Raw genomic sequence first — 24,117 nt, 5'->3', positions numbered from 1 at the left:
TCCAATGACATTACCATAAATCAGCTAGGTAATTTGAAAATTAGTTGGTTACTGGCTGTATGTTATTCTATTTGAGCTCTTGTGGTTTAAGATATGAAGAAAATACAACATTATTCCATCATATTATTCTTTATTTATTTTTTAAAATTTCATAATAATCTTTTACATCTTCAGAGAAGTAAATCTTGTGTCCATGGTATCTTGGCACAAACAAATGTGAGTTATTTGACTGTCATATTTCTTTCCTAAAAGCTCTCTGAACTTTTCTCCTGCATATAAGAAATATCTGCAAGATCTCATTCTCCTTATCTCTTGATCCCAATTCTAAGGATGTGTTTTCTAGTTTACATTTATTCTCTTTAAGTCAAGAAAGATACTGTAGGTAACTGTGTGTCTGAAGCACTGGCAGCTTGCATGTCCCTGAAGCATTCCTCAACAGATACTGAGGTCTGAGGAAGCTCCTTATAATCCCCAAATGAAAACAGATTCAGGAGTGGAAGTCTGTTGATAATGTACTTATAGATGGCTGTCTCTTATCACAGATAGTTGAGCCAGTTGTTACTTTCCATGTATTTCTGTGCCTGTTCAATTAATGGCACCTAGCTAGCTTGATTACGACATTCCAAACTTCCTTCTGACTGTCTATTCTCTAAACTATTTGTCTAGAGAAATTTTTTTTTTAAGTTGGACATATTTAGGCTGTAATCACAAATTTTTTTTCAGCATTTTGTCCCTTTCATTACATGTTAACTGATAAATCAACATGATTTTCACAGATTTTTCTCATGAAGCATGAGATAGTCTGTAGAAAAATCATTCTAACATTTACACAACTTCAGCAGATTAAAACTTCTTTTTCTGGAAAAGCTCCTTCAGCTGTTGTTCACTTGTTGCTTCTTTCTGTTGCATCAGCTCCTTGCCTCCTTTGGTCACTCCCCAGCCATCTGGCTTTGACACTGAAGGACTATATGGCCTGCCTGAAGCAGGCTTCAGATTCTCCCAGTATTCTTTTCTTGCCCTAAAAAAAGAAAAGCAAATCAAGAGGTTTTCCTAGTACCTCACACTACTAAAGGAAACATGACTTAAATGACCATTGCAAAGGACTCTCCAACTTGCACAAACTGGCTTTGTATTTAGATGCAGAAGTATGAATGAAAGCATTCAGTGAAATGTAACATGCTTTAAAAATCTCTTTTCATCCTTGAAAGGAACACTGTAAGCTACTTACCATTGGAACTTTAACAGCAGTCTGTCAGTTTTTGGTCTTGACTTTCATTACTTTCACATTAATTCAGACCAAATTTTCATGTTAAAGAAGGATAAGAATTTCTGGAGCTCTTCTACTGCCCCTTCACCCCTTTGTCTGGTCCCAGATCAGATTTAGTTTTTCAAAACTACTTACACATAGAATGTTTAGAGTGATATTAAAACCTCCATAACAGTTAAGCCAGTCTGCTGCATCGACCAGTCTTTGCAAGGACTATGTGCATGTTTTCCAGGTCAGATATACATACCTTGCTCTAACCCAGGGTTTGGTATGCATGCTCAGACTTTCACCCCATCTACCATGTTTCTCAGAAGCTTCTGGATAAAATCCTCTTTCAGGAGCCAGCTCCTCAGCTATTGCTCGGACATGGTATGGCTCAAATCCACAGCAACCTCCAATGTAACGAATTCCTAAGTCATAGGCCTCTCTTGCATATTTTTGAATATCCCATCTGGTTACAATTCTTGGCTCCAGACCTGCAAAGATATTCATGTTTTAGGTTTCCACCATGTTCCACTTCAGCACATCTTTTGGTAAGAAGTCATACTGTTGAAACACTTGCACCCTCTTTGCAAAACTGGTTGTAGATGTAGATGTTTTAATTGTCTGTGCTAGAATTAATGATGCAAACTGTCAGAGGTCTGACTTACAGATTCTGCTGACTTATGCCTGTTGTAAGCCGTTTTGGCCTTGCAAAACAGCACCTAACATCTTCTGAGACAGATTAAGCACTAAGTGACATATTTGCTATTCTGCCAGAACTCTTAACTGCAGTATTGAAATACTTTTAATGTTACACCTGCATTTCCAGTATCAGTCCTCTCATCTCTGAAAGGGGAAGAAATCAGCCTACCTGCAACAGGAATAAGCCTGCACATTATTCTTGCAGAATGCCTGCTGCACTTTTCCCCACTATCAGCTAGTGGTATCCATTTGTTACACTGACAGCTGGGATCTGTAGCTATTTCTTAGCCCATACTTTAGTATGTTTACAATCTCAGCCTTAAGTACCATGCTGCCTCAAACCACTTCCGTGAGGAAAATTCTATGTTAAGTTAGGATGCAATCTTTATTTTGAACCCTTCTCTCATTTGCAGGTTGTGGTGAGCAGAGTGAAGGGATAACAGAGCTGAAACTAAGAACTTGTGGAGGGAAAGGAATAGAAAGTGAAATCAACAAGGAAAAGCACACCTCAAGGGGAAAAAGGCACAAGAGCTCTGTCTTGTGTACAGTCCTGCAGATGCAAGAGAAAGCATCAGAAATACAAATTCATTGTTTCCTTGTCTCTCACATACCATCAAGAAGGTCATGCAAAATTGATACAAAATTTTCAACAGTGCTCATTTTATACCTTTATAAGCAAGGAAACTCCAGGAGAACAGAATAGTGTGTTTCCCTGTCTTCCCCATTACCAGTGCTGACACAGCCTATTGGACCTGAGGGTGTGCATCCACAGGTCCTGAGGAAATTGTCACATGAGGCTGCTCAGCTACTATCCATCATATCTGAGAAGCTGTGGCAGGCTGGTGTTGTTCCCAGTGACTGGAAAAGGGGAAACATAATCCCCATTTTTAAGAAGGTACTCATGCAAATCATTTCGTACTGTCCTGCATATCATTATCTCTAAAATGACAAGTCATGGATTTGATGGATGGACCATTCAATGGATAAGGAATTTGCTGGATGGTTGCATTCAAAGAGTTATGGTAAACAGCTCAACACCTGGGTGAAGGCCACTGACAAGTGGTATCCCTCAAGGGTCTACATTGAGACTGGTATTATTTCACATCTGTCAGGGGCATGGATTGAGTGCACCCTCAGCAAGTTTGTCAGCTGTGTTGTGGTTGACACTCTGGAGGGAAGGAATGCCATCCACAGCAGCTTTGACAGGTCAGAGAGGCATGCATGTGTGAATCTCTTGAAGTTGAACAAGGACAAGTGCAAGGTCCATCTGACTCAGGGCAATCCCAAATATGGACACAGCATGTGTGATGAGTGGACTGAGAGCAGCCCTGCAGAGCAGAACTTGGGAATATTGGTGGATGAGAAACTGAATATGGGCTAGCAATGTGTGCTCACAGCCCGTAAAGCCAGTCACATCCTGGGCTGCATCAAAAGAAGTGGGGCCAACACATTGAGGGTGGCGATTCTCCTCTTCTACTGCTTTCTTCTCTGCTTTCTTAAGACCTCTCCTGAAGTATTGTGTACTCAGTTTAAGTAAAACACAGACCTGCTTGAGGGAGTTGTAGTTGTTTAGCCTAGAGAAAGCTCAGGAGATCTCTTAGTGCTTTTACAGTATTTAAAGGAGACTTACAGGAAAGATGAAGAGGGACTCCTTATGAGAGAGTGTGGTGATAGGACAAATTATTTTAAAATTAATCAGAGTAGATTTAGATTAAATATTAGGGAAAAAAAAATATGATGAGGGTATTGAGACTCTGGCACAGATGTGCAGGAGACGTTACAGATTCTCCCTCTCTGGAAGTGTTCAAGGTCCAGTTGAATGGGGCTTTGAACAACTTGATCTAGGGGAAGGTGTCCCTGCCCCTGGCAAGGGGGTTGGAACTAGGCTATCTTTAAGGTCTCTTCCATCCCAAGCCATTTTGTGATTCTATGATTAAAAAACAAGCAGTATTTTATAAAAAGAACTTGCCACATAGATCACTTTTTGTGTGGTTTTTCCCTTCCCAAAACTAATATTCTATTTTCCATGCTTGTCAATGCACTTTGTCTCTTGACTTTATTGAGACTTAAGTATCTATAGCTTAGTTACTTACATTAACATTTATAATAAAAAGAGATTGATATTTTAATAAATTTTTGATGAGAAAATTATAACCCACTCCTAAATTTAGTCCCTCTATGTATCTGTTCTTAATTGGGTATGCTTTGACTCACCAGGACATTTCTTTCTAAAGCACTGTCCTTGCTTAACTGGTGTCACAGGACCACAGAGTGATAGGAATTGGAAGGGACATCTGGAGATCACCTAGTCCAATTCCCCTGCCAGAGCAGATTCACCTAGGGCAGGCTACAAAGGACAGCATCCAGGTGGGTTCTGAACAACTCCAGAGATGGAGACTCCACCACCTCTCTGTCATTTCAGAGCAATTGCAATAACACAGAGAGAAAAACACACAAAACCAGAAAGAGTTCTACAGATAAATAAATACTGCTGGCATCTAGAGTCTGCCAACACAACATGGCTGGTGCTTTCATAGAAACCAAGGTCTAGCTGGCCTGTACAGAGGTTATGCACACATCAAATATCCAAATGCCAGTTTGTGCATATTGCTTTCCACAAAAGACAGAGCTAACTGGGTCAGTTTACCAATGATGTACCAAACTGCTTATCTTCCGTAAAGTGATCAGTAGTTGCTCCTGTGTATTGAAAACATTCACAGAACCAGACTTCTTCAATTGACTCAAAACTTCTGAAGGCTGAGATCTCATGAAAATATCTTATAGCACACAAGCCAAGAAACATAGAATAAACCAGGTTGGAAGAGACCTTCAAGATCATCGCATCCAACCCATCAACCAATCCAACACCGCCTAAACAACTAACCCACAGCACCAAGCACCCCATCAGGTCTCCTCCTGAAAACCTCCAGTGATGGCGACTCCACCACCTCCCCAGGCAGCCCATTCCAATGTGCAATCACTCTTTCTGTACAGAACTTTTTCCTAACATCTAGCCTGACCCTCCCCTGGTGCAGCTTGAGACTGTGTCCTCTTGTTCTGGTACTGGCCACCTGGGAGAAGAGACCAACATCCGTCTGTCTACAACCTCCCTTCAGGTAGTTGTAGAGAGTAATAAGGTCACCCCTGAGTCTCCTCTTCTCCAGCCTAAGCAACCCCAACAAACCAGAATGGCTCCTTCAATTCACTTAATTACTTTCGGCATCTCTTCTGCAACCAGAGGAGTTATAGGAAGGAATGAATAGGATAAATTAATTCCAAACATCTCAGAATATTTTCAGAACTCAGGCATGTTATTATAATTTAATGAATGCCTCAAGCTCATGCTTTATTCTCTTTCCTTTACGTAAAGAGAAATCATCATACAAGTCACATCTCACTTTCAAATTTTTTTTGCTACAAATTACATAGAATACATAGAATAGAATACACAGAATAAACCAGGTTGGAAGAGACCTTCAAGATCATCGCGTCCAACCCATCAACCAATCCAACCCACCTAAACAACTAACTCATGACACCAAGCACCCCATCAAGTTTGTAATGTTTTTTATGGTCTGATCTTGAAAAAAAATGATTGTATGATACCTAAAAAGGAAAACATTTTCTAACTAATTTGTTTAAGCTGATTTTGTCCTCTTCTCTTAAGAGCATGTGATCTTCTACACCCATGGTAGAAGAAAAGCCCTAAATACACTAGTTTTATATACACAAAATGTCCTCATTTTTCAGTCCTTGTGGAATTTCTCCTGAACATACATGTAATGACTCCATCTCCAAATTGTTAATCCAATTGTTAGCAACATCAAAGAACATATTCCCTCTTCTGGTTTATCTCTAACCTTGATAATTACACTTGCAAGGCCATAATCATGCACCTATATCTAGTTCTGCATGTGGATTGTACATTCAATTCCTACACAGGTAAACATTATAGGACTTGTGGGATAGATGTCACAACCTAGAATGATGGGAGGTTTTTGGTGTATTTGCTCTTTGGACTGTTCATAGCTGTCCTGAACAAGGTACAGCATGAGAAAGAGCTGTATTTTTTAACTGAGTTTAAGTTGTGGCACTTCAACTGTTTTGATCATAACTTCAACTTCAGTAATGTTCTGCAACACTACTGAAATACTATATGTAGTTCACCTTTAATCCACAATTGCACTGCAATCCCTCTACGAATAATGACAGGACAACTGGGACTTCAGGCTCACTAAAATCTGGGGGTAAAAAGGAACATACAGTAACACAAAACCAAAACAAACACACCCCCCTGCCTTGTCTTACCAAAGGGGAATTCTGGTAGATCAATAAAGCCTTGCTTTCCACAATCAGGTGTATGGAAGGCAAGTGGCTGGGACATTAGGTGGGCTTTCAGTTTAGCAGCCTGCAAGCCCTCTTTCATCAGTTTCACAGTTTTCAGGGAAGTATCGGGATCAAAATGGCAGTTCACTCCAACAATAGAAGCACCTAGAATAGAAGAAAATAAGTTCAAGTCACATCTCCCCAGGAAGTAGGAGGCGAAAGTTCTCAGCCACAGCACCACAGAATCAGAGCAGTCCATCTTTACACTAGTATTATGAAAACAAGTCAGCTGGACTACAGCCAGTCTCAACTCTGTTGAGGTTGATCATTCCATTTATAACTCAGTTGCACTCTTTTTACTGTCCTTATAATGAATCACAATTCTCACCCTCATACAGTTGCTTTTATCAGTGTTTAATCCTGGAATTGAATCACAGAATCACAAAACCAACCAGCTTGGAAAAGACCTCCAAAATCATGAAATCCAACCAATCCCCCAAGACTATCTAATCAACTAGACCATGGCACTAAGTACCCCATGCAGTCTTCTCTTAAACACCCCTGGGGATGGTGGCCCCACCACCTCCCTGGGTAGCCCATTCCAATGGCAAATCACTCTGAGATGAACTTCTTTCTAAGATCAAGCCTAAACTTCCCCATGTACAGCTTAAGACTCTGTCCTCTTGTTCTGTTGCTGCTGGCCTGGGAGAAGAAACCTACCCCCACCTGGCTACAACCTCACTTCAGGGAGTTGAAGACAGCAATAAGGTCTCCCCTGAGCCTCCTCTTCTCCAGGCTAAGCAACCCCAGCTCCCTCAGCCTCTCCTCACAGGGCTTGTGCTCCAACCCCCCCCCCCAGCTTTGTTGCCCTTCTCTGGACACGTTCCAGCAAGTCAACATCTTTCCTAAACTGAGGGGCCCAGAACTGGACACAGGACTCAAGGTGTGGCCTAACCAGTGCTGAGTACAGGGGCACAATGACTTCCCTGCTCCTGATGGCCACACTATTCCTGACACAGGCCAGGATGCCATTGGCCTTCGTGGTCACCTGGGCACACTGCTGGCTCATGTTCAGCCTACTGACACCAAGTATTCCCAGGTCGCTTTCTGCTTGGCTGCTCTCCAGCCACTCTGACCCCAGCCTGTAGCACTGCATGGGATGGTTGTGGCCAAACTGCAATACCTGGATGTGTTAAATCTCATGCCATCGGACTCTGCCCACCTGTCCAGCCTCTCAAGGTCTCTCTGCAGAGCTCTTCTACCCTCTAATAGATCAACTCCTGCCCCCAGCTTGGTGTCATCTGCAAATTTACTACTAATGGCCTCAATCCCCTTGTCCAGATCATCACTAAAGATATTGAACAGCATGGGGCCCAGCACTGATCCTTGGGGCACACCACTAGTGCCTGGCTGCCAGCTGGATGTGGCACCCTTCACCACCACTCTCTGGGCTCGGCCCTCCAGCCAGTTCCTAACCCAGCACAGAGTGCTGCTGTCCAAGCCATGGGATGACAACTTGACCAGGAGTTTGCTGTGAGGGACGGTGTCAAGACCTTGCTCAAGCCCAGGTAGACTACATCCACAGCCTTCCCCACATCCACCGGGGGGGGTCATCTGATCACAGAAGAAGGTCAGGCTGGTGAGGCAGGACCTGCCCCTCCTGAATCCATGTTGGCTAGGTCTGATCCCTTGGCCATCCTTCAGGTGTGCAGTGATTGCCTCCAAGACAATCTGCTCCATAATTTTCCCTGGAAGTGAGGTCAGGCTGACAGGCCTGTAGTTTGCTGGTTCCTCCATCCAGCCCTTCTTGTGGATGGCCATCACACTGGCCAGTTTCCAGTCATCTGGGACCTCTTCAGTGAGCCAGGTCTGGTGGTAAATGATAGAGAGCGGAGAGCGATCTGGCAATCTTATCTGCCATCTCTCTCAGTACCCTAGGATGGATCCCTTCTGGTCCCATGGAATTGTGAGTATCCAAGTGGCTCAGCAAGTCCCTACTTACTTCCTCCTGGATTTCAGGGGGCACTATATTGCTCCCTGACCCCATCTAAGAAGGCAAAGAACGTATTTAGTACCTCAGCCTTTTCCTCATCTTTAGTTACTGTGGTGGGTTGAGAGAGAAGGCCCAGCTTTTCCTCCCCCACTAAGAAGGAATAAAAAAAAACACAGCTAACTCAGCCGGAAAAGCAGAGGAAATGCTCTATTTACAAGCAATGGGAAAATGCAGGATATGTATGCAATATATACAGTATTTACAATATATATATATATATATATATATAAGAAATATATATATATATCTCATATATATATATATGAAAGATACAGGAACAAGACCCCCTCCTCCGGACAGAGGGGAGCTCCCCCCTGTACCCCCTTCTGTCCCCCTACCTCCCTTTTTCCACAAAGAGGGTTAGAGAGAGAAAAAGGCAGTTATAAGGAAGAAAAAGTTAGTAGGCCTCCAAGCACATGCAGGATTATTGCTTATCTTATCCGCGGTCATTCTGGCTAGATGCCCAGAAGCAGACAGTCTGGAAAGGGAGAGCAAAGATGAACACACTGAAGAAGATTCTAACTGCACTAAAACTTAAAGCTACATTCTTCCCATCAACCAATGAAATTCATTTAGAATACCATGTTTACAAAATATTCAGCCAGAGTATCCCAGCACTGTCCCTTTCTTAAAGGCACAGCCTCAAACGGTCACAGTTGCAATTTTCCCCCCCAGGTCCAATAAAGAGTGGAGGTTCTTCTTGCCCCTCTTTTTAGCATTAATATATTTATAAAAATGCTTTTTATTGTCTTTCACAGAAGTGGCCAGCTTAAGTTGCAACTGGGCTTTTGCCACTCTAGTTTTTCTCCTACATGATCTAACAAGATCCTTAAATGTATCACGTGTTGCCTCCCCCTTTCCAAAGGCAATACACCCTCTTTCTTAATTCCTTCAGGAGCTGCTTGCCCATCCAGGCCGGTCGCCTTCCCCGCTGGCTCATCTTTCAGCACATGGGCACAGCCTATTCCTGTGCCTTCAAAAGCTCCTGTTTGAAGTAGGTCCAACTGTCCTGGACCCCTTTGTTCTTGAGGGCTGCTACCCAGGGTACTCTCAGAATAAGTTGCTTAAACAAGCTGAAGTTTGCCCTCTGGAAGTCCAAAGTGAGGGTTCTGTTACTGCTCCTCCCTATTTCCCTGCATATTGAAAACTAAACTATCTCATGGTCGCTGAACCCTAGACAGCCTCCTACCATCACATCTCCCACCAGCCCTTCTCTGTTTGAGAACAGCACGTCAAGCAGGGCCTGACCCCAGTAGGCTCACTTAACAGCTACATCAAGACCTAGCAACATCCTTAAACATTTCATGGGTTACCTCTCCTTTCTTCCAGATGTGATACACTCTTTTTTCCCCCTTAATTAATTCAGAAGTTCATTGCCCATCCAGGCTGGCTGTCTGCCCCATTGGCTCATCTTCTGGCACATTGGCACAGCCTGTTCCTGAGCCTTCAAGATTTCTTTCCTGAAGTAGGTCCAGCCCTCCTGGACCCTTTGGTTTTTAAGGGCTGTTTCCCAAGGTACCTTCTGAGTTTCTTAATTAATCTGAAGTCCACCCTCTGGAATTCCAGACTGGAGGTTTTGTTGATGCCCCTCTTAGTTCAACTGCATATTGAAAACTCAATTCTTTCATGGTCACTGGACCCCAGACAGCCTCCAACCACATCTCCCACCAGCCCTTCTCTGTTTGTAAAACAAAGGTCAAGCAAAGCCTTACCCCTGGTAGGCTCACACAGCAGCTCAGATAAGAAGCTATCCTCCATTAAGTCCATGAACCTTATAGACTGCCTCCTCTCTGCTGTGTTAAGTTCCCAGCAGCTATCTGGCAGGTTAAAGTCACCCACAAGGACAAGGACTTGTGATCTTGGGACAGCCTCCAGCTGTAAAATATTCTACAGCCTCCAGCTGTAGAATAATACATCAACCTGTTCATCCTGGTTGGGTGGTCTATAACAGACTCCAACCAGGATGTCAACCCTGTTGGCCTTCCCTCTAATTCTCACCCACAGGCATTCAACCTGATCATCCTTCATCTCTAGTTCCATGGCATCTAGAGCCTCCCTGATGTATACAGAGCTACCCCTCCACCCCTTCTCCCTCGCCTGTCTCTCCTGAAGAGCCTGTTGCTATTGATTGCAGTGCTCCAGTCATGTGAGTCATCCCACCACGTTTCTGTGGTGGCAACTACATCATAACTTTCCTGCTGTAACAAGGCTTCCAGCTCCTCTTGTTTGTTACCCATATTGCATACATTAATGTAGAAGCACTTCAGTTGGGCTGCTGATTTCATCCCTGACTCGCTTACCACACTCAGTCTCATGTCTGGAGAGCCTGGTTTCATCCCCTTCCCCCTTCAAGTCTAGTTTAAAGCCCCGTCAGTGAACTGTGCCAACTCCCTTCTTAGAACCCTTTTTCCCCTATGGGATAGGCTGTTTCCATCTGTTGCCAACAGGCCTGGCCTCTTGTAAATCAAGCTGTGGTTAAAATCCCAAACACATTCATAGATGCATTCTTTGTAAGACGCTCTGGTAAAATACACATAAAAGCAAGGTCAAAACTTTAATCAGATATAACTGAGCTACCTATTTGAGATACACATCCATTTATCTCAATATTTAAGGACTTTGTGTGTTCCCTGTTTTTACCAGGTGTGTTAAAATAGACTCTTACCAGCCTTTACGAGTTGGACAGCACATTGTCCAGGGGGCACACCATGCATGTCTCCTTCTGGACCAATGCACATCGTAGCTGCAACTGGTTTTCCAGATTCTTTTAGGACTTCAACTGCCCAGACAGCCTCTTCCACATGCTCAAAATACTGAAAGAAATTGAAAGTTGGCTACTTTTGGTTTGTGCAGATAAAGCTTAAACACATTAATCCAGACTCCAAGTTCACCAGTAATACAATGACTTGACTCTTTTCTGATTCACTATAATAGAATTCAATTGAATTCACTGACCACAGAGTTAAAAAAGGATTTTTAGTAGACAGTAAGGTAGAACTAAATAAAAAATGATACTGTTATTTCAGAGTTAGAATGCCTGTACAGAAGGTTAATCAGGGATTTCTATCCAAATAACTATTTTCATATAGAAAAGTCATCTTAGGTTGATTGCTTACTGTGTCTGGGGAGAAACATGAACTAGTCAAGACCACATTCATTTATCCTCTTTTTACCAGTACAGTTTGACTTCACTGAGGTAGGAAATTGGGTTTCAATGTCCTATTCTAGGATGCTTGCATATGCTGCTGTTTATTTAAAAAAACACTTGATGCTGCTTGCATAAAAGAGTAATATAAAACTTTAGAGGAATACATACTTGTATTCCGTGAAGGAGGCTAGACATCTTGAAACTACACTGTTTGAGTTGAAGGCTGTGTACTTTATATATTTACCTCTGCAATTAGGAAGTCCACGTTCTTCTTCAAAAAGACATCTAGCTGTTTTCGAAAGACTGCTTGAACCTCTGCTTTGTCCTTGCAGCTTAAGTATGATGGTGTTTGACTAACTCCTCCAGCCACTAAAGCATCTCCTTCATTAGCCACTTCTCTTGCAATATCACAAGCAGCTTCATTCACTTTCTGACACTGTATAAATAAATCAGTTTTACCTGGTCAGAGACACGCACGTAATTTCAGAGCACAAAAATGACAAAAACAACCAGAAGGCATAATGTCTTATTATTATTCTCTTATAATTTAAATGAATTTTTAAAATAATATAGATTAGGAAAAACAGTATATTAAAAACAACAACAACAAACAAACAACAAACACTGAGAAACAAATTTCTTGCCACCTCTAAGTTATCATAGAGTCAAATACCAAAAAATCATATTACCTTTATTATGCCTTAACAAAATAGTTTATGAAAAACAAGTAGAATTTTTATTTGCTTCTTAGAAAATGAATTTGTTGTGATGTAGTGAATACTTCTGGCTCACATTTTGACGGTAGAACACAAAATATACAGCCAATGCAATTGATTTTCCATTATTTTAAAAAATTTTACTTTAGTATTTCAATAATTTTCAAAATTGAAGTTACCACATTCATACAGTTACTTAAGGCATTTTAAGAAGATCATGAATTATCTGATGTTCAAGTTATCCATTTTAGAATAGTAAAAGGAAACTTACAACTCTCTGATTGAAAACGCTCCTTGAGCATGCAGGAGCAAATTAAAGACTGAAAGACACACTCCCTCTATACGTAAATCAAGATGACTAAAACAGCTTGAAAAAGAGGTTATGCTGGGGGGAAAAACAAATTTTTTGGGGAAAAAAAAAATTGGGATGGTTAACAAATTGATTAGAGCAGGTTTCTTTGCAGCCTATGGACTGCTTAGAACCCAAACACATTTCACTCAGATTAAGTTTTCCACAGGTGCCTCAAAAGACCTAGGTGTTTTTTAAGACTACTGCTGACAGATGGTGTTCCATTTGCACTTATGTGCAGGTACATGTATGGGAACTCTGGGAGGTGGAGGTTAAAGCCTGGAGGAACCTGTTTCTAGAACTGGTGGCAAACTGATCTTGAAAACTTTACTACAATGCATTCCCAAAACCAGGTGCTCTCCCAGATTTTCTTATAATTTTGGCTGGCAGCAAGAGTTGCAGCATGACATCTTCCAGAGGCACTGTGGTTCAGGCATTTCACTGATGCATCTATTGAACGTAAAGGTGCAGCAATTCATATAAATTTGGTCATACGACATTTTGGTATGAACTCATATTTAAGCTTCAAGTGTTTTTTTTAGTATCCAGATTGTTCTGACTTGGAATATCTCCACAGATACAAAGATATTCCTTTCTGATATCCCAATGGAGAATTTTCTCTGTTCTGCAGAGGTTGAAACAGACAGTAGGACCAAAGGGGAAAGGATTCAATGGCACATCTAGTGACAAAGGAACTGTCTAGACATTCTAGTGCCAGAAATCCTGGTGGAGCTGAGGACTAGTGAGCACAGCCAACATTCTACAACTCCTTTGTGTAGGGGGTAAGAAAACACCAACATTAATTACACTTACACACAAGACAGGGAATATTGATCAGATTGTATTCCTTGGAGTTTTCAGTTGTTATTTTATGGAAGACGTGTTTCTAAAAAACATCTCATTTCATTAACCACTGGTTACTCTCTTGGATTCTTCACCATTTTTTGCAGTTGATTTGTTTTTCTAGATTTTAAAGTTTTGGGGTTTTTTTGTTTGGTTTTGGCGTGTTTTTTTTTTTTCCCCTGCTGATTTTTCTCTGTGCATTTATTCCTCCCTACACTTTTTGTATCAAAACTCCAGTAAACTCAGACGGGAAACATACGATGTAGGCATTGCTTCATCCTTGCCCTGTTTTGTTATTTTTTTTACCTTTAACCTTGTCTTTCTTGCTATTCCAAATTCTGAAATGGCCTCATTTTATTCTTTGTGCCTCAAACATAACTAAAACTATTATGACAAAATGTGAAAGTACTCAATAACCTATTAAAACCTTTGAAAATTAACCCACTTGTTTCATATCACCATCAAAACAGATTTTTACTCACACTTATTTTCTCAGCTACATAATTGCCCCTGTTCTCTAGTTTGTCCTCACTGGCATAAAAGGTGAAAGTCTGCAGAACATTGGATCCAGCTCTAAGGAATTCCCGGTGAAGCTGACGAACTACAAAGAATTAAAAGAGACAAACAAGAGATGTTTGGTACAGTTTTTACTGTTGTTATCAGAAAATAAAATGCTTATTGAAGTAATGTTGTTGTAAAATAAGCGATACTGTGTTTACTAGAAAAGCCATTTTGAGAGAGTAGAAGCATGTACTCCAGGCTGCATAAAGTTTCTTTCTTCTCACTCTCTGAATATTAGGTAGAAAACTTTGCCCTAACTTATTCTTTGCCAAGAATGAGTAGTTATTTCCATTTAGTTTATCAGCATATTCAGTATTGCATGGCACCAAGCCTATCCTCTATTTTCTTCAGTCCTTCAGACCTCCTAGTTTCTTTTTATATAACTGCATAGTGGTGTAGGAAGGAAAAGCAGGTATCTGAGAAAAGAACAAGAAAGCATAACAAGAAATACCAGACAAAAAGATTATCAAATTAAAAAGCTGCATTTTCTTAGGTTCTAGACTATGAAGAAGAAAACAGAATAAAGTATCATGGCAACAAATTGAGGGACAAGATGATATTTTTATGGAAGAATATAGTGGTCAATTGCCTCCCCTGTTTTACATTTTCTAGCTCTCTCCTTTCAAAGCTCTAGCTGAAACTAGCTCTACCTTGCTAAATACATCCCTTAATTAAAAGGTGATTTGTAACACAGACTTAATTCTTCTCTTAAGTCAGCACATGATGATTTTACTGCAGAGCCAACAGTTTTTTTAATGAAAAAGTTGGGAGTATTTTAATGCACAATTTCCCTACATTAGGACTTTAGGAGGTTCTGTAATGATAGTTTTGTCTTCATTGCTGTAAGCAGTACACTGCAATAGCCACAGCAGGAATAAAAGGCTCTAAGACCTAATAAGGACCTTCCAGTACCTGAAGGAGGCCTACAAGAAAGATGAAAAGGGACTGTTTATGAAGGACTGTAGTGATAGGACCAGGGGCAATGGTTTTGAACTTGGGAAGAGCAAGTTTAGATTAGATGTTAGGAACAAGTTCTTTACCATGAGAGTAGTAGAACACTGGAACTGGTTGCCCCGGGAGGTGTTTGAGGTCCCATCCTTGGAGCTATTCAAGGTGAGGCTCAACAGGGCTCTGGGCAACCTGATGTAGTTGAGGATGCCCTTGCTTACTGCAGAGGGGGGTTGACCTGTGGAGGTCCCTGTGATGAAAAGTACCTGTGCCCAGAATTATGCCCCAAATATTGCCCAAACTTGTCTCTACATCTTTTGCTCAACACCCCTACCTTTCCCTCCTTTCTGGAGTGGGTATTCAGCCAGAGCTTAGTAAACAAAGGGCCAGGCACCAACAAGCTGGGGTAAACAACCCAACCTACCTTCTTTGGGCGAAACAACAGGCAATGCCCACCTTATGGGATGCTTCCACTATGCTTGTGCTTCTTCCAAGTTTGGGCATAATTCTACCCATATGCTTTGATATTGGCTAATGATGTTTAACCAAGCATTTGACTATTGGCTAAATCTGAGCCTCAAGCAAATTACATTACCCAAATTGTAAATAACTCACTCTTTTGCTATTGCTCTTTTGCTCTTCTGTTTCTGCTCTCCCTCCTTGCATGTGCTCTAGCCTCATGCATGTGTTCTGCCTTTGCTGCAGTCTGGAGAGAAGACTGTTACCCAGGAAGTGCCATTGTGCCTTAGTTTACCCAGAAACCAGCAAAGAGTCCTTCATGTAAGCTGCACTGAATTACAGCTTAGTATTGTATCTGCAGCCCTGCTGGTAGGAAGAAGCTGCCACTGCACCCTGCAGGGACTGAGACCCTGTTGGTAAAGCCCAGCCAGCCAGGGAGAACTCACCTGAATCCCTTTTGGCAGTTCAAAGTGCCTGCTGCACAAAGCTGCAGACCTACGAGCCAATAGCCGGCCCATGTGCCCCCTGCTCCATGCAATTCAGAGCATCAGCTGTGCCCTACTGGGACCACTTGTGAGTGTCCCAGAGGCTAGCTCATTTCCAAGCTGAACCAGGGGGAAAGCTGTGCAGCACCACCAGCACCTGAGGGAATTGCCTGAGGGCCTGTTATAGGTGATCCAGCCTCCAGTGCACCCCTGCAGAGCTTCTACGCTGAACCCCCACAGTGGCTGGAGAAGGCTGCCTCCAACATGTCCAGAGGGGACTGCCCCTGGAGCCAGCCTCAGCACTGATCACCTATGATCCTGCCAAGCTCTGCAAGCCTCAGCAGCCAGCCATAGCAACCAGTTTAGCAAGGGAAACTATCTCTTCCAGTATTCACAGGTTTAACACCAGTTTTGGTTCTTTTTAAAATCTCCTTGTGGTATTGTGTCTATGGTTTACTAATGCAGTATCCTGGAATGCCCAGAGCCATAATTTCTGAACAAAAATTGATTTAAGTCTCTGCAACGTTCCTTAATTGTATGTGACAGATACTCAGCCAAGCCGCCAGGCATCTTGTCAAGTCGCCACCGGGTGGACAAATGGCAGAATTGCATCCTTGGTTCATATTGAGTAACTGGTTTGTCTTTTTCTAATTTGGTTCAAAATTGTTACACTGTACTAGCTTATGGGATATATCCACGAGTGTACATTAGAATCTGCATAGATATGCTGTTCAAAGGTTATTACTAATTTTAGATTAATAAATATTTTGTATTATTATTTTAAATTGCATAATTTCCTAAGTTAATAACCACAACTATCACAGTCCCTTCCAATCCAGATCGTTCTATGATTCTATGAAAACAGCAGCCGTCAACAGATTTTAAATGTAGAATAATGATTATACCAATTTCTAGAACATTGCTGATCTTGCAAAACAAAGTTAAAGTGCTCAACAGCTTATAGCAAATACAGCAATAATTTATTCCCTAGATAGTGTATACAGACACAAGAACACCACAGTCTCTGTGGCAGATGTTTTGAAAAGTTTTCCTTAAGTCCTGGTTTATCACACCTCATTGTCTGCAGACAATCTGTGTCATTAGGGAAATTCATGAAGGTGTCAGGAGACTGATGTTACTTCCTTTATCTGCAAGAAACACAGCCTTCTATGCTAGAGAAAGTCAAGCAGCAGTTGGAGTTGCTAAAGTCAATCTGTGTACACACGAACATTTCTGTTTTCTTTGAAGTAGCAGTGTTCTGTCACTTGTTTTTCTCTACTTGTACATTATTTCATTTCTAATTACAGCCTTGGGTAACCACACTCAATTTAACGCAATGCTGCTCCTCCTAGCCATCACAAAGGAACACAGATTACAGCTGAGATACAGTTCAAAAAGCCCCGAGAATATGCCTGAACTACCTGGGTCAAATTTCAGTCTTACAACCTTTACTCAGAGTCAAAACATTCCTAGGCAGGGAATATTCTTTGTCATACAGCACTGAAGTAGGCTACTGAACCAGCTAAAAGGGCTGTCTCTGTCTAGTGTTCTGTACCTCGTTTTCCTATTGTCTCTCATGAAAAATCATTAACAAAAATGGGAAAGGGGAAAAAAGAATCTGCAAATATTTTCACAAATGCTCTATGACATTTCCATAATTACCTAGTTTGTTTATTGCTATGGTTAGCTCTGTTTAAACATGGTCCTTGCATTCCTAGAAGAATGCTTGGAATTTGTGAGAAAAAGAATAGTAACATAGGTAAGCAAATGAAACATAACCAAACATATATGAATAAGGAGCTTCATATCCCAAACTATCAGATATGTGAATAGGAAACTCTTGAATTAGTCTACATTTTGAGGAAAAGAATAGTGCCTTATCAGCCCGAATATCATTCAACCCTAGGCACATTGTTTTTAGCACAATACACTGTTACTGCTATCAAGCCCACGGCAGTTTGCACTATCAAAAACCCAAGTCACCCTTTAATTTACTTCTTGTGTGACTTCCAACATGTTACTCAAGTTGTTTTCCTCCAGCATAACAATGACACGTAGGGCTAAACAATTATTAACAATTGGATGCATTTTAGGTGTCAGATGCACAGCGCTGACTTTCATTTCAATCTACCATGAGATAGGCATTTAACAGAAGACACAGGACTAATCTAACAGAAAATGAGGGCAATAAATACCTATGAATATTGCTCACTGTTGAGCAATATTTGACCTGACACAGGGAAATACTTAGATCTCATTTTTAAACTTGTCAGTCTAGCAAACTTCTCTTCTGTAATGGAAATAATGGTCTGGAGCTCACTTCTCCCCACCTCCCACCCCCTTTCTTTTTCTTTCTAAATTCCTGGTTGCATTCTTAGAACCTCTGTCCTTTTTCCTGCTTCCTTACAAAGACAAGAAGGTCTGGTAGTTGAATGTTTCTTACACCAGCTGGCTCAGCCAGTTGCTCCTTCCATTCATCACACCTGCTTTCGAAGTAACATGACCTTGGAGCATACAGGAGCATAAAAGGAGTAATGGAGAAGAGGCAGCACACTGAACAAAAATAAATGAACACAGTTCCAGTGAAGAGTGTATTTATAAATAGTTTATAAGAGATTTATGATTTTGTTTAAACTGTGATACAGAGATGAACAACACATTCTAGCAAATCAGTAGCAATGCTTAGAAGGCGTCACCGTCCCTGGAGGTATTCAAGAGGGGACTGGATGTGGCACTTGGTGCCATGGTCTAGTCATGAGGCCTGTGGTGACAGGTTGGACTTGATGATCTTTGAGGTCTCTTCCAACCTTAGTGATACTGTGATACTGACTACTGATCACTTTTTTAAAGCAAACTTGTGCACCTATTCAGCCAATTTAAACCACTGGCAATTGCCTTTGTCTTACATTCCCCAAGTGAGATCTTCACTTCCCAAAAGCATACACAGAGCAGGTCAAGAGCTTTTGAGGTGTGAAATAAAGTAAGTAGAAGTGGAATAAAGAGTATGTAAGATGGAGTGTGTAGTGGCAGACAAAAGTAGAGTGAAGAGAAACAGACAGAGTGATGATGTGAAGTCTTTTGGGGAGACTAGAGTTATCAAATTAGGTCATCACCCTTTACACCTTTGCTGGAGTTCTGCATTATCTAAGGCTGTCCATGACCCTAAGTTAGCCATGCTACACAGAGTGACACTTGAAGGCTGAGAAGGATTAGGGTGCATAAATAAAGTGTTCAACGTAATGTAATAGCTAACTCTCTCCCTCCTCTGTATAAAGGAAGATTAATTTGGAAGGGGCAACACTTAAAACAGATCAAACACATTATGTTTCCCCAGAATATTCTGAATCGGGTTTTGGGATTAACTACACATTACTACCGTAAATGCTTTCTTGTAATGAAGTACACATAAATAGATAAAAGTATCTCATTTACACTGTGTATGCTAAATACTATAATCATTATGTTGGAAGGCATGGAATGATTGCTCATTTTGTCTTCATCCACTTTAAGAGAGTTACTCCATTAAATGTTTATTGCAATTCTTAGGTTTCTAGGAGATTTATCGTTCCCTATTTCACAGTAGAGTGAGACACATTAAATCCTCCTCTTCCATTCCATTGTTTAAAAGCTTCTATTTCCATGAAAGAATCAATAAACACACTCTACTAATTTATCATGACATGAAAGTCCTAGAATGACTAAACCAACAAAATAGATAGTTAAGTGCAGATCTTTCCCCCCACTCCAAATATTTTAATTTGTAAGCTCAGGGACAGACTGGACACATCTATGAGAGAGAAATCACTGAGTGTTATTGAACACAAAGATACCATACCAGTGTCAAAATGTTCCTGGACTGCAAATGATTGAATACTAGGTGAGCATTCTGGAGAGATGTCACTCTTTACACTACTCATATTCTTACCCAGACAACTGCTTTTGGCCAGTGTTGGAGCAAGAAAAAGGGGTAAGATAAGTATCTGTTCTATAGATTCTTAGGCTGTTCTTTAGAGTGTAATTCCACAGTGTCAAGGAACACTGATAAGACAGAAACCTACCACAACTTCATATATATTTATTATTTAGCCAACCACATTTACATTCACCACAGGATTACTTTTTACCAGTAAAACTGACCTGCTTCTGGGTGTTCTACTGTTGCTTCAGGAGTCCAAGGCCCAGCCTTTACATAGCCCCTCTTTTCAAGAGCAAAGACAAAACCTCCATCTCCAATCACAATTTCTCCAGAGTCTAAGCGCTCTAAAATACCCTGAAGAAAACAGAAATAAAGGTTAATAATTGCAGTTCTTTAATTTTGTGGTCTTCCTTTGTCTTTGTTGCCATTATTACCTGTATTGGCAAAGCAGACACAAATATTTGTGGGTTACAAGAACCACCTTTGCCATAATTAGAAAAAGTATTAAATCTTTTTGAAATTCTCTTTAATGAATGGTCTTTTTTTGCAATATAAGGCTTTAATATGTTTATGTAAGTTAGATAACACTTTCCATTAGTCTGTTTTATTGAATTCCAGATACAGTTGCCAGAACTAGAATAGTCCAGTTCCATTCCTGTGAAAGTAAAATACCTCCTCAAATACTCCTGTAAAATTAATGAAACACTAATATCACTGACCTCTTTAGTAACTTATTTGCTCTTAAGTTACAGATTCAATCTTGACGGAGCCTCAGCACAAGCAGGCTGTAACTCAAATATGACACAACAGGCATCACAAATGAGTAAGCATGTAATATTTTCCTACCAAGAAAGATGCATCTCAAAATAACAGACTCCATTTTCTGACTTTTTTACTGGCCTGGGTTTTCTTACCTAGACTTAAAAAATGAAACAAAATCCTGCTTGTTTTGTACTACCCTGAAACAGTCTAAGATGCCAAATTATGAGCATTACAGCACTCTATGATTAACTTTGCATCTGCCTTGAACTTTGTGCTACTGCAAGCAAAGTGGTAATAACTTTTTGGTAAAATTTAAAAACATGAGAACAACATATAGTGATTACACCTTATATATATATAAAAATGTAGGTATTAGTTTCTTTAATTTCTCCCTTCCTATTACACTAAATGGGGCTAATTTCTGCAGATAGATTACCACTATAATTCTATTTACTTTAAAAAGTGGATGAATGCAAACCCATTCTACTAACAAAGGTAGTGGGTATAGAAAAAGATGTAGTCAAAGGTAAGACTGAAATTTCCCTCCATAGTTATCTTCTCTTGGTGGCACACTAAATGAATTTTGAGGGAGAAGGAAAAAGAAAAGCCTTGTGAGCACAGAGTGTGGGTTTCACTCTGATAGGAATGTTTTTTAACAATGAGCCTCCAACCTTTGGTAGGTTATTTTTTGTGTGTGATAATTTCTCTGTTAATTCAATTATCTCACACCATACATCCAGAAAAGACAAACACAATGTCTCAGCAGCACCAGTTACGCAAGATGAGGGTATACCTTTCTAACAAGGAGCATTGTGCCAGTTATGCCAGCTGCAGTACCACACATAGCAGTGTAAGACTACTTAGAGGCCATGAAGCCTGGCTAGACGGTAAGCATTTTTGGCTCAAGCACTGACATGGCAGCAAGGTGGCAGGTCTTCTTTCAGTCTGCTGTGCAGATATATCAGCTTTGTGAAGTGCTGGCTTGCAAATCTTTGCATCGTGTTCCACCTCCTATCACATTCTTGCCAAAATATTGACTAGATTAACTTCATAACTTTAATTAAGTATGCTGATTTTATCTTTATTTCAGCAGGACCTTGGCAAAAATCAACACCAAGACTCAGCCTCCAAAATTTTGTAATTTTCAATGAGTTTATCAGTCATGCCTGTCTATTAAGGCAATCCTGTTCTAGTGTAAACGTCAGGAGGCACTGCAAACATTGTGTTTTGCAATTAACTTGCAGATGGAGCAGAATGCCTCAAATGGAATCAGAGAAAGGCAGTCAAGGGATCTCTGGCTGAATGTCTGCTTCCTCTGCCTTCCACAGGGTCTTTAAAATGCAGAGGAGCACAGAGGAAAAGGTATCTTAAGCCTACAAGCAGCCTCAGTCATTGCTTGTTCACTGAACATTGTCACAGATACATGTTGACTTCATGTTTAGGTATTATATTTAAATGTACTACAACTAACAGATATTTTAAACTAGCCATTTCTGGAATTTAACAGTGGTTTTCCTTCATAGTTCTAGGTTTGTCTTGGTTTTTTTTTTTTTTAAATCTGCTTTTTAAAATAATCACTTTTGACAGAAACAATGTAAGACATGATATCATAGACCATAGTATCTTAATAGATAATATATTGTGATATATTAAACCTAGCATCAGACCATCCAGTATCAGGTGACATAACTACAAATCACTACAAAGTACTTCATGCAAACTTTGTCAGTTCAGATTGGCTTAAAATGGAAATAACTTTGCTTTCCAAACTTTATTAGTAGTCTCTTAATCCCATTTTTACTTTATCTATACTAGTAAAATACCATCTGGTCAAAAAGCACTCAGATAGCATATGTTCAGCATCAACATTGTTTTGTTCTGCCATGGAAGACTGTGGCTGTAGGTGTGACTCGTGGGTAACCCAGATGAAAACTGCACTATTAGGCTGTCTTATACTGCACAGATCTGGCATTAAATTTAATAAATAAATAAATAAATAAAATCCAACACTAAAAATGAACACCAGAAAAAAACCCCAAAACCAGACACGTAAGGCAGGCTTTTTGAGCCATTTCTTTCACTGCTACCATGAATGAAGTTGAACCACATAGTTCACACATCTATCCAGGGAGAGAGTGCAAATGTCTGTATGAATATATTTCCTGAAACACCTTTCACATATGTGAAAATCTAGCTTGGTCTACCTTTATCCTAGCTTCCCATAGCAGAGAGAAAACAACTACACCAAAATAAGATCTTAACTAAGCCCTCAAGAGAAGCTTGTCTCTGGCAACTGACAGGGGTGGTAGGTTGGAACTTAGGGTAATTGCCTTCTGCTAGGTGTTTGAAGTTGGGTGCTGTGAGCATACACCAAAAAAAAAAACCCCCACAAAACCCAAATACCTCTCCACCTCCTTTCTTTACAACTGATCTATCTCATAGACTTATTATTTTACAGAAGGATATTTCTGTTCTCTTACTCTAGACTTGTATGCTACACTTTAAAAAAGAGTAAAAGCAGTTCTGATAGTAGTAATTAATAACAATGATGATGTCCTCTCAATGATAATACTGTCCTGAACAAAAGGCAGAATACGTGATTACACTCTTGTATGCTTGCCTCAATGGCTAGAATGATTGATGTCTGGTTAACTTTTTATACCAGCATATTTCTGTAGATAAATGAGGGTGCAAAGGCCATGCATATATTGGAGGCTGTGCTCATATTACAAACATTCAGTCACATAAATCAGTTTGGGGCTTTCAAACAGAGCTGGAAGGATGCAGGAAACAGAAATCCTGTCCAGTGATACTTTATCCTTAATATATTTCCAGTTATAATGTGTTGCGATCAGTGCTTAGTTTGTGCATCAAATAATGTTAAGCAAAATGCTTTTGAACTTTGGTGGCTCCAGCCTATGTGGTCAGAGAAATAAAAATTCTATGAGCTGCAACACCATTAAGTTCTGTCTACCCTGTCTCTTTAGGGGTGTCCAACTGTCTTTCATGGCTCGATACTGAAGAGGTAGAGTTATTATTATAGCCTTACTTTATCTTTTCATAGTAAGAAATACCTGAAGAAATACCGAGCACCTTACTGGAGGTTAAGAAGCGCGGTGTGCGGGCCGTGCCCGTTTAGCAGCAGCTCCCCGTTAAAGTCTCCGGGTAGGGCTTCGAGGAGACGGGAGAGGAGGCAGGGCGCAGCGGGGTAACGGCCCGTCCCGGAGCCAGCCTTATTCCTGTCACTCCTCGCAGCACCGACGCCGGGCTGCCTCTCTCCTACCGCCCGAACCCGCTGCGGCAGTGCCCGCATGGCCGCGGGCGGCGAAGAGAACTGCAGCAGGGCACCTCTCTCGGGCAACAGCACGGAGCGAGCCCACGGGAAGGACAGGACCGCGGCGGAGCTGGGGTGAGAGCATTACCCGTTTGCCTTGCTTCGTGGTCTTCCTGATGGGCAGCATCTTGCTCGCCAGGGACGCCGGCTGCCCGAGTCTCCCTCGACGTCTCAGCACCAAGCTCAAGATACTTCTAGCACTCACGCCGCCCTTTTATAGCCCGGGAAGAAGGAGGGCTGTGGTGGGCACCGCTGAGCGCACCACC

The 24,117-nt window shown here is 41.0% G+C and overlaps 1 protein-coding gene across 1 annotated transcript; it reads right to left on the bottom strand.

Annotated features, from left to right (window-relative positions):
* Positions 1-381: 381 nt before the first annotated feature.
* On the bottom strand, positions 382-24,047 carry LOC104309462 (betaine--homocysteine S-methyltransferase 1). Its single transcript, XM_009910789.2, has 8 exons — positions 23,940-24,047; positions 19,977-20,109; positions 13,869-13,987; positions 11,723-11,914; positions 10,996-11,143; positions 6,260-6,442; positions 1,515-1,743; positions 382-1,018 (listed from the first exon to the last, which is right to left on the bottom strand). The coding sequence occupies exons 1-8, from the start codon at positions 23,976-23,978 to the stop codon at positions 844-846; spliced, it is 1,218 nt and encodes a 405-aa protein (XP_009909091.1). The 5' UTR covers positions 23,979-24,047; the 3' UTR covers positions 382-843.
* Positions 24,048-24,117: the final 70 nt, after the last annotated feature.

This window comes from Dryobates pubescens, chromosome Z, assembly GCF_014839835.1.
Source record: "Dryobates pubescens isolate bDryPub1 chromosome Z, bDryPub1.pri, whole genome shotgun sequence".
In the NCBI taxonomy this organism is placed as follows: Eukaryota; Metazoa; Chordata; class Aves; order Piciformes; family Picidae; genus Dryobates; species Dryobates pubescens.
Note: the sequence above shows the minus strand (reverse complement) of the source record. Positions and strands in the feature narration are given on the sequence as shown.

Coding starts and splice junctions, on each gene's coding strand:
- LOC104309462 (XM_009910789.2), bottom strand. CDS start 23,978: ATGCTGCCCATCAGGAAGACCACGAAGCAAGGCAAACGG. Junction 13,988..19,976: donor AGTAGAACACCCAGAAGCAG/GTCAGTTTTACT, acceptor AATTCTTTGTAG/TTCGTCAGCTTCACCGGGAA. Junction 1,019..1,514: donor AAACCCTGGGTTAGAGCAAG/GTATGTATATCT, acceptor TTCTTTTTTTAG/GGCAAGAAAAGAATACTGGG.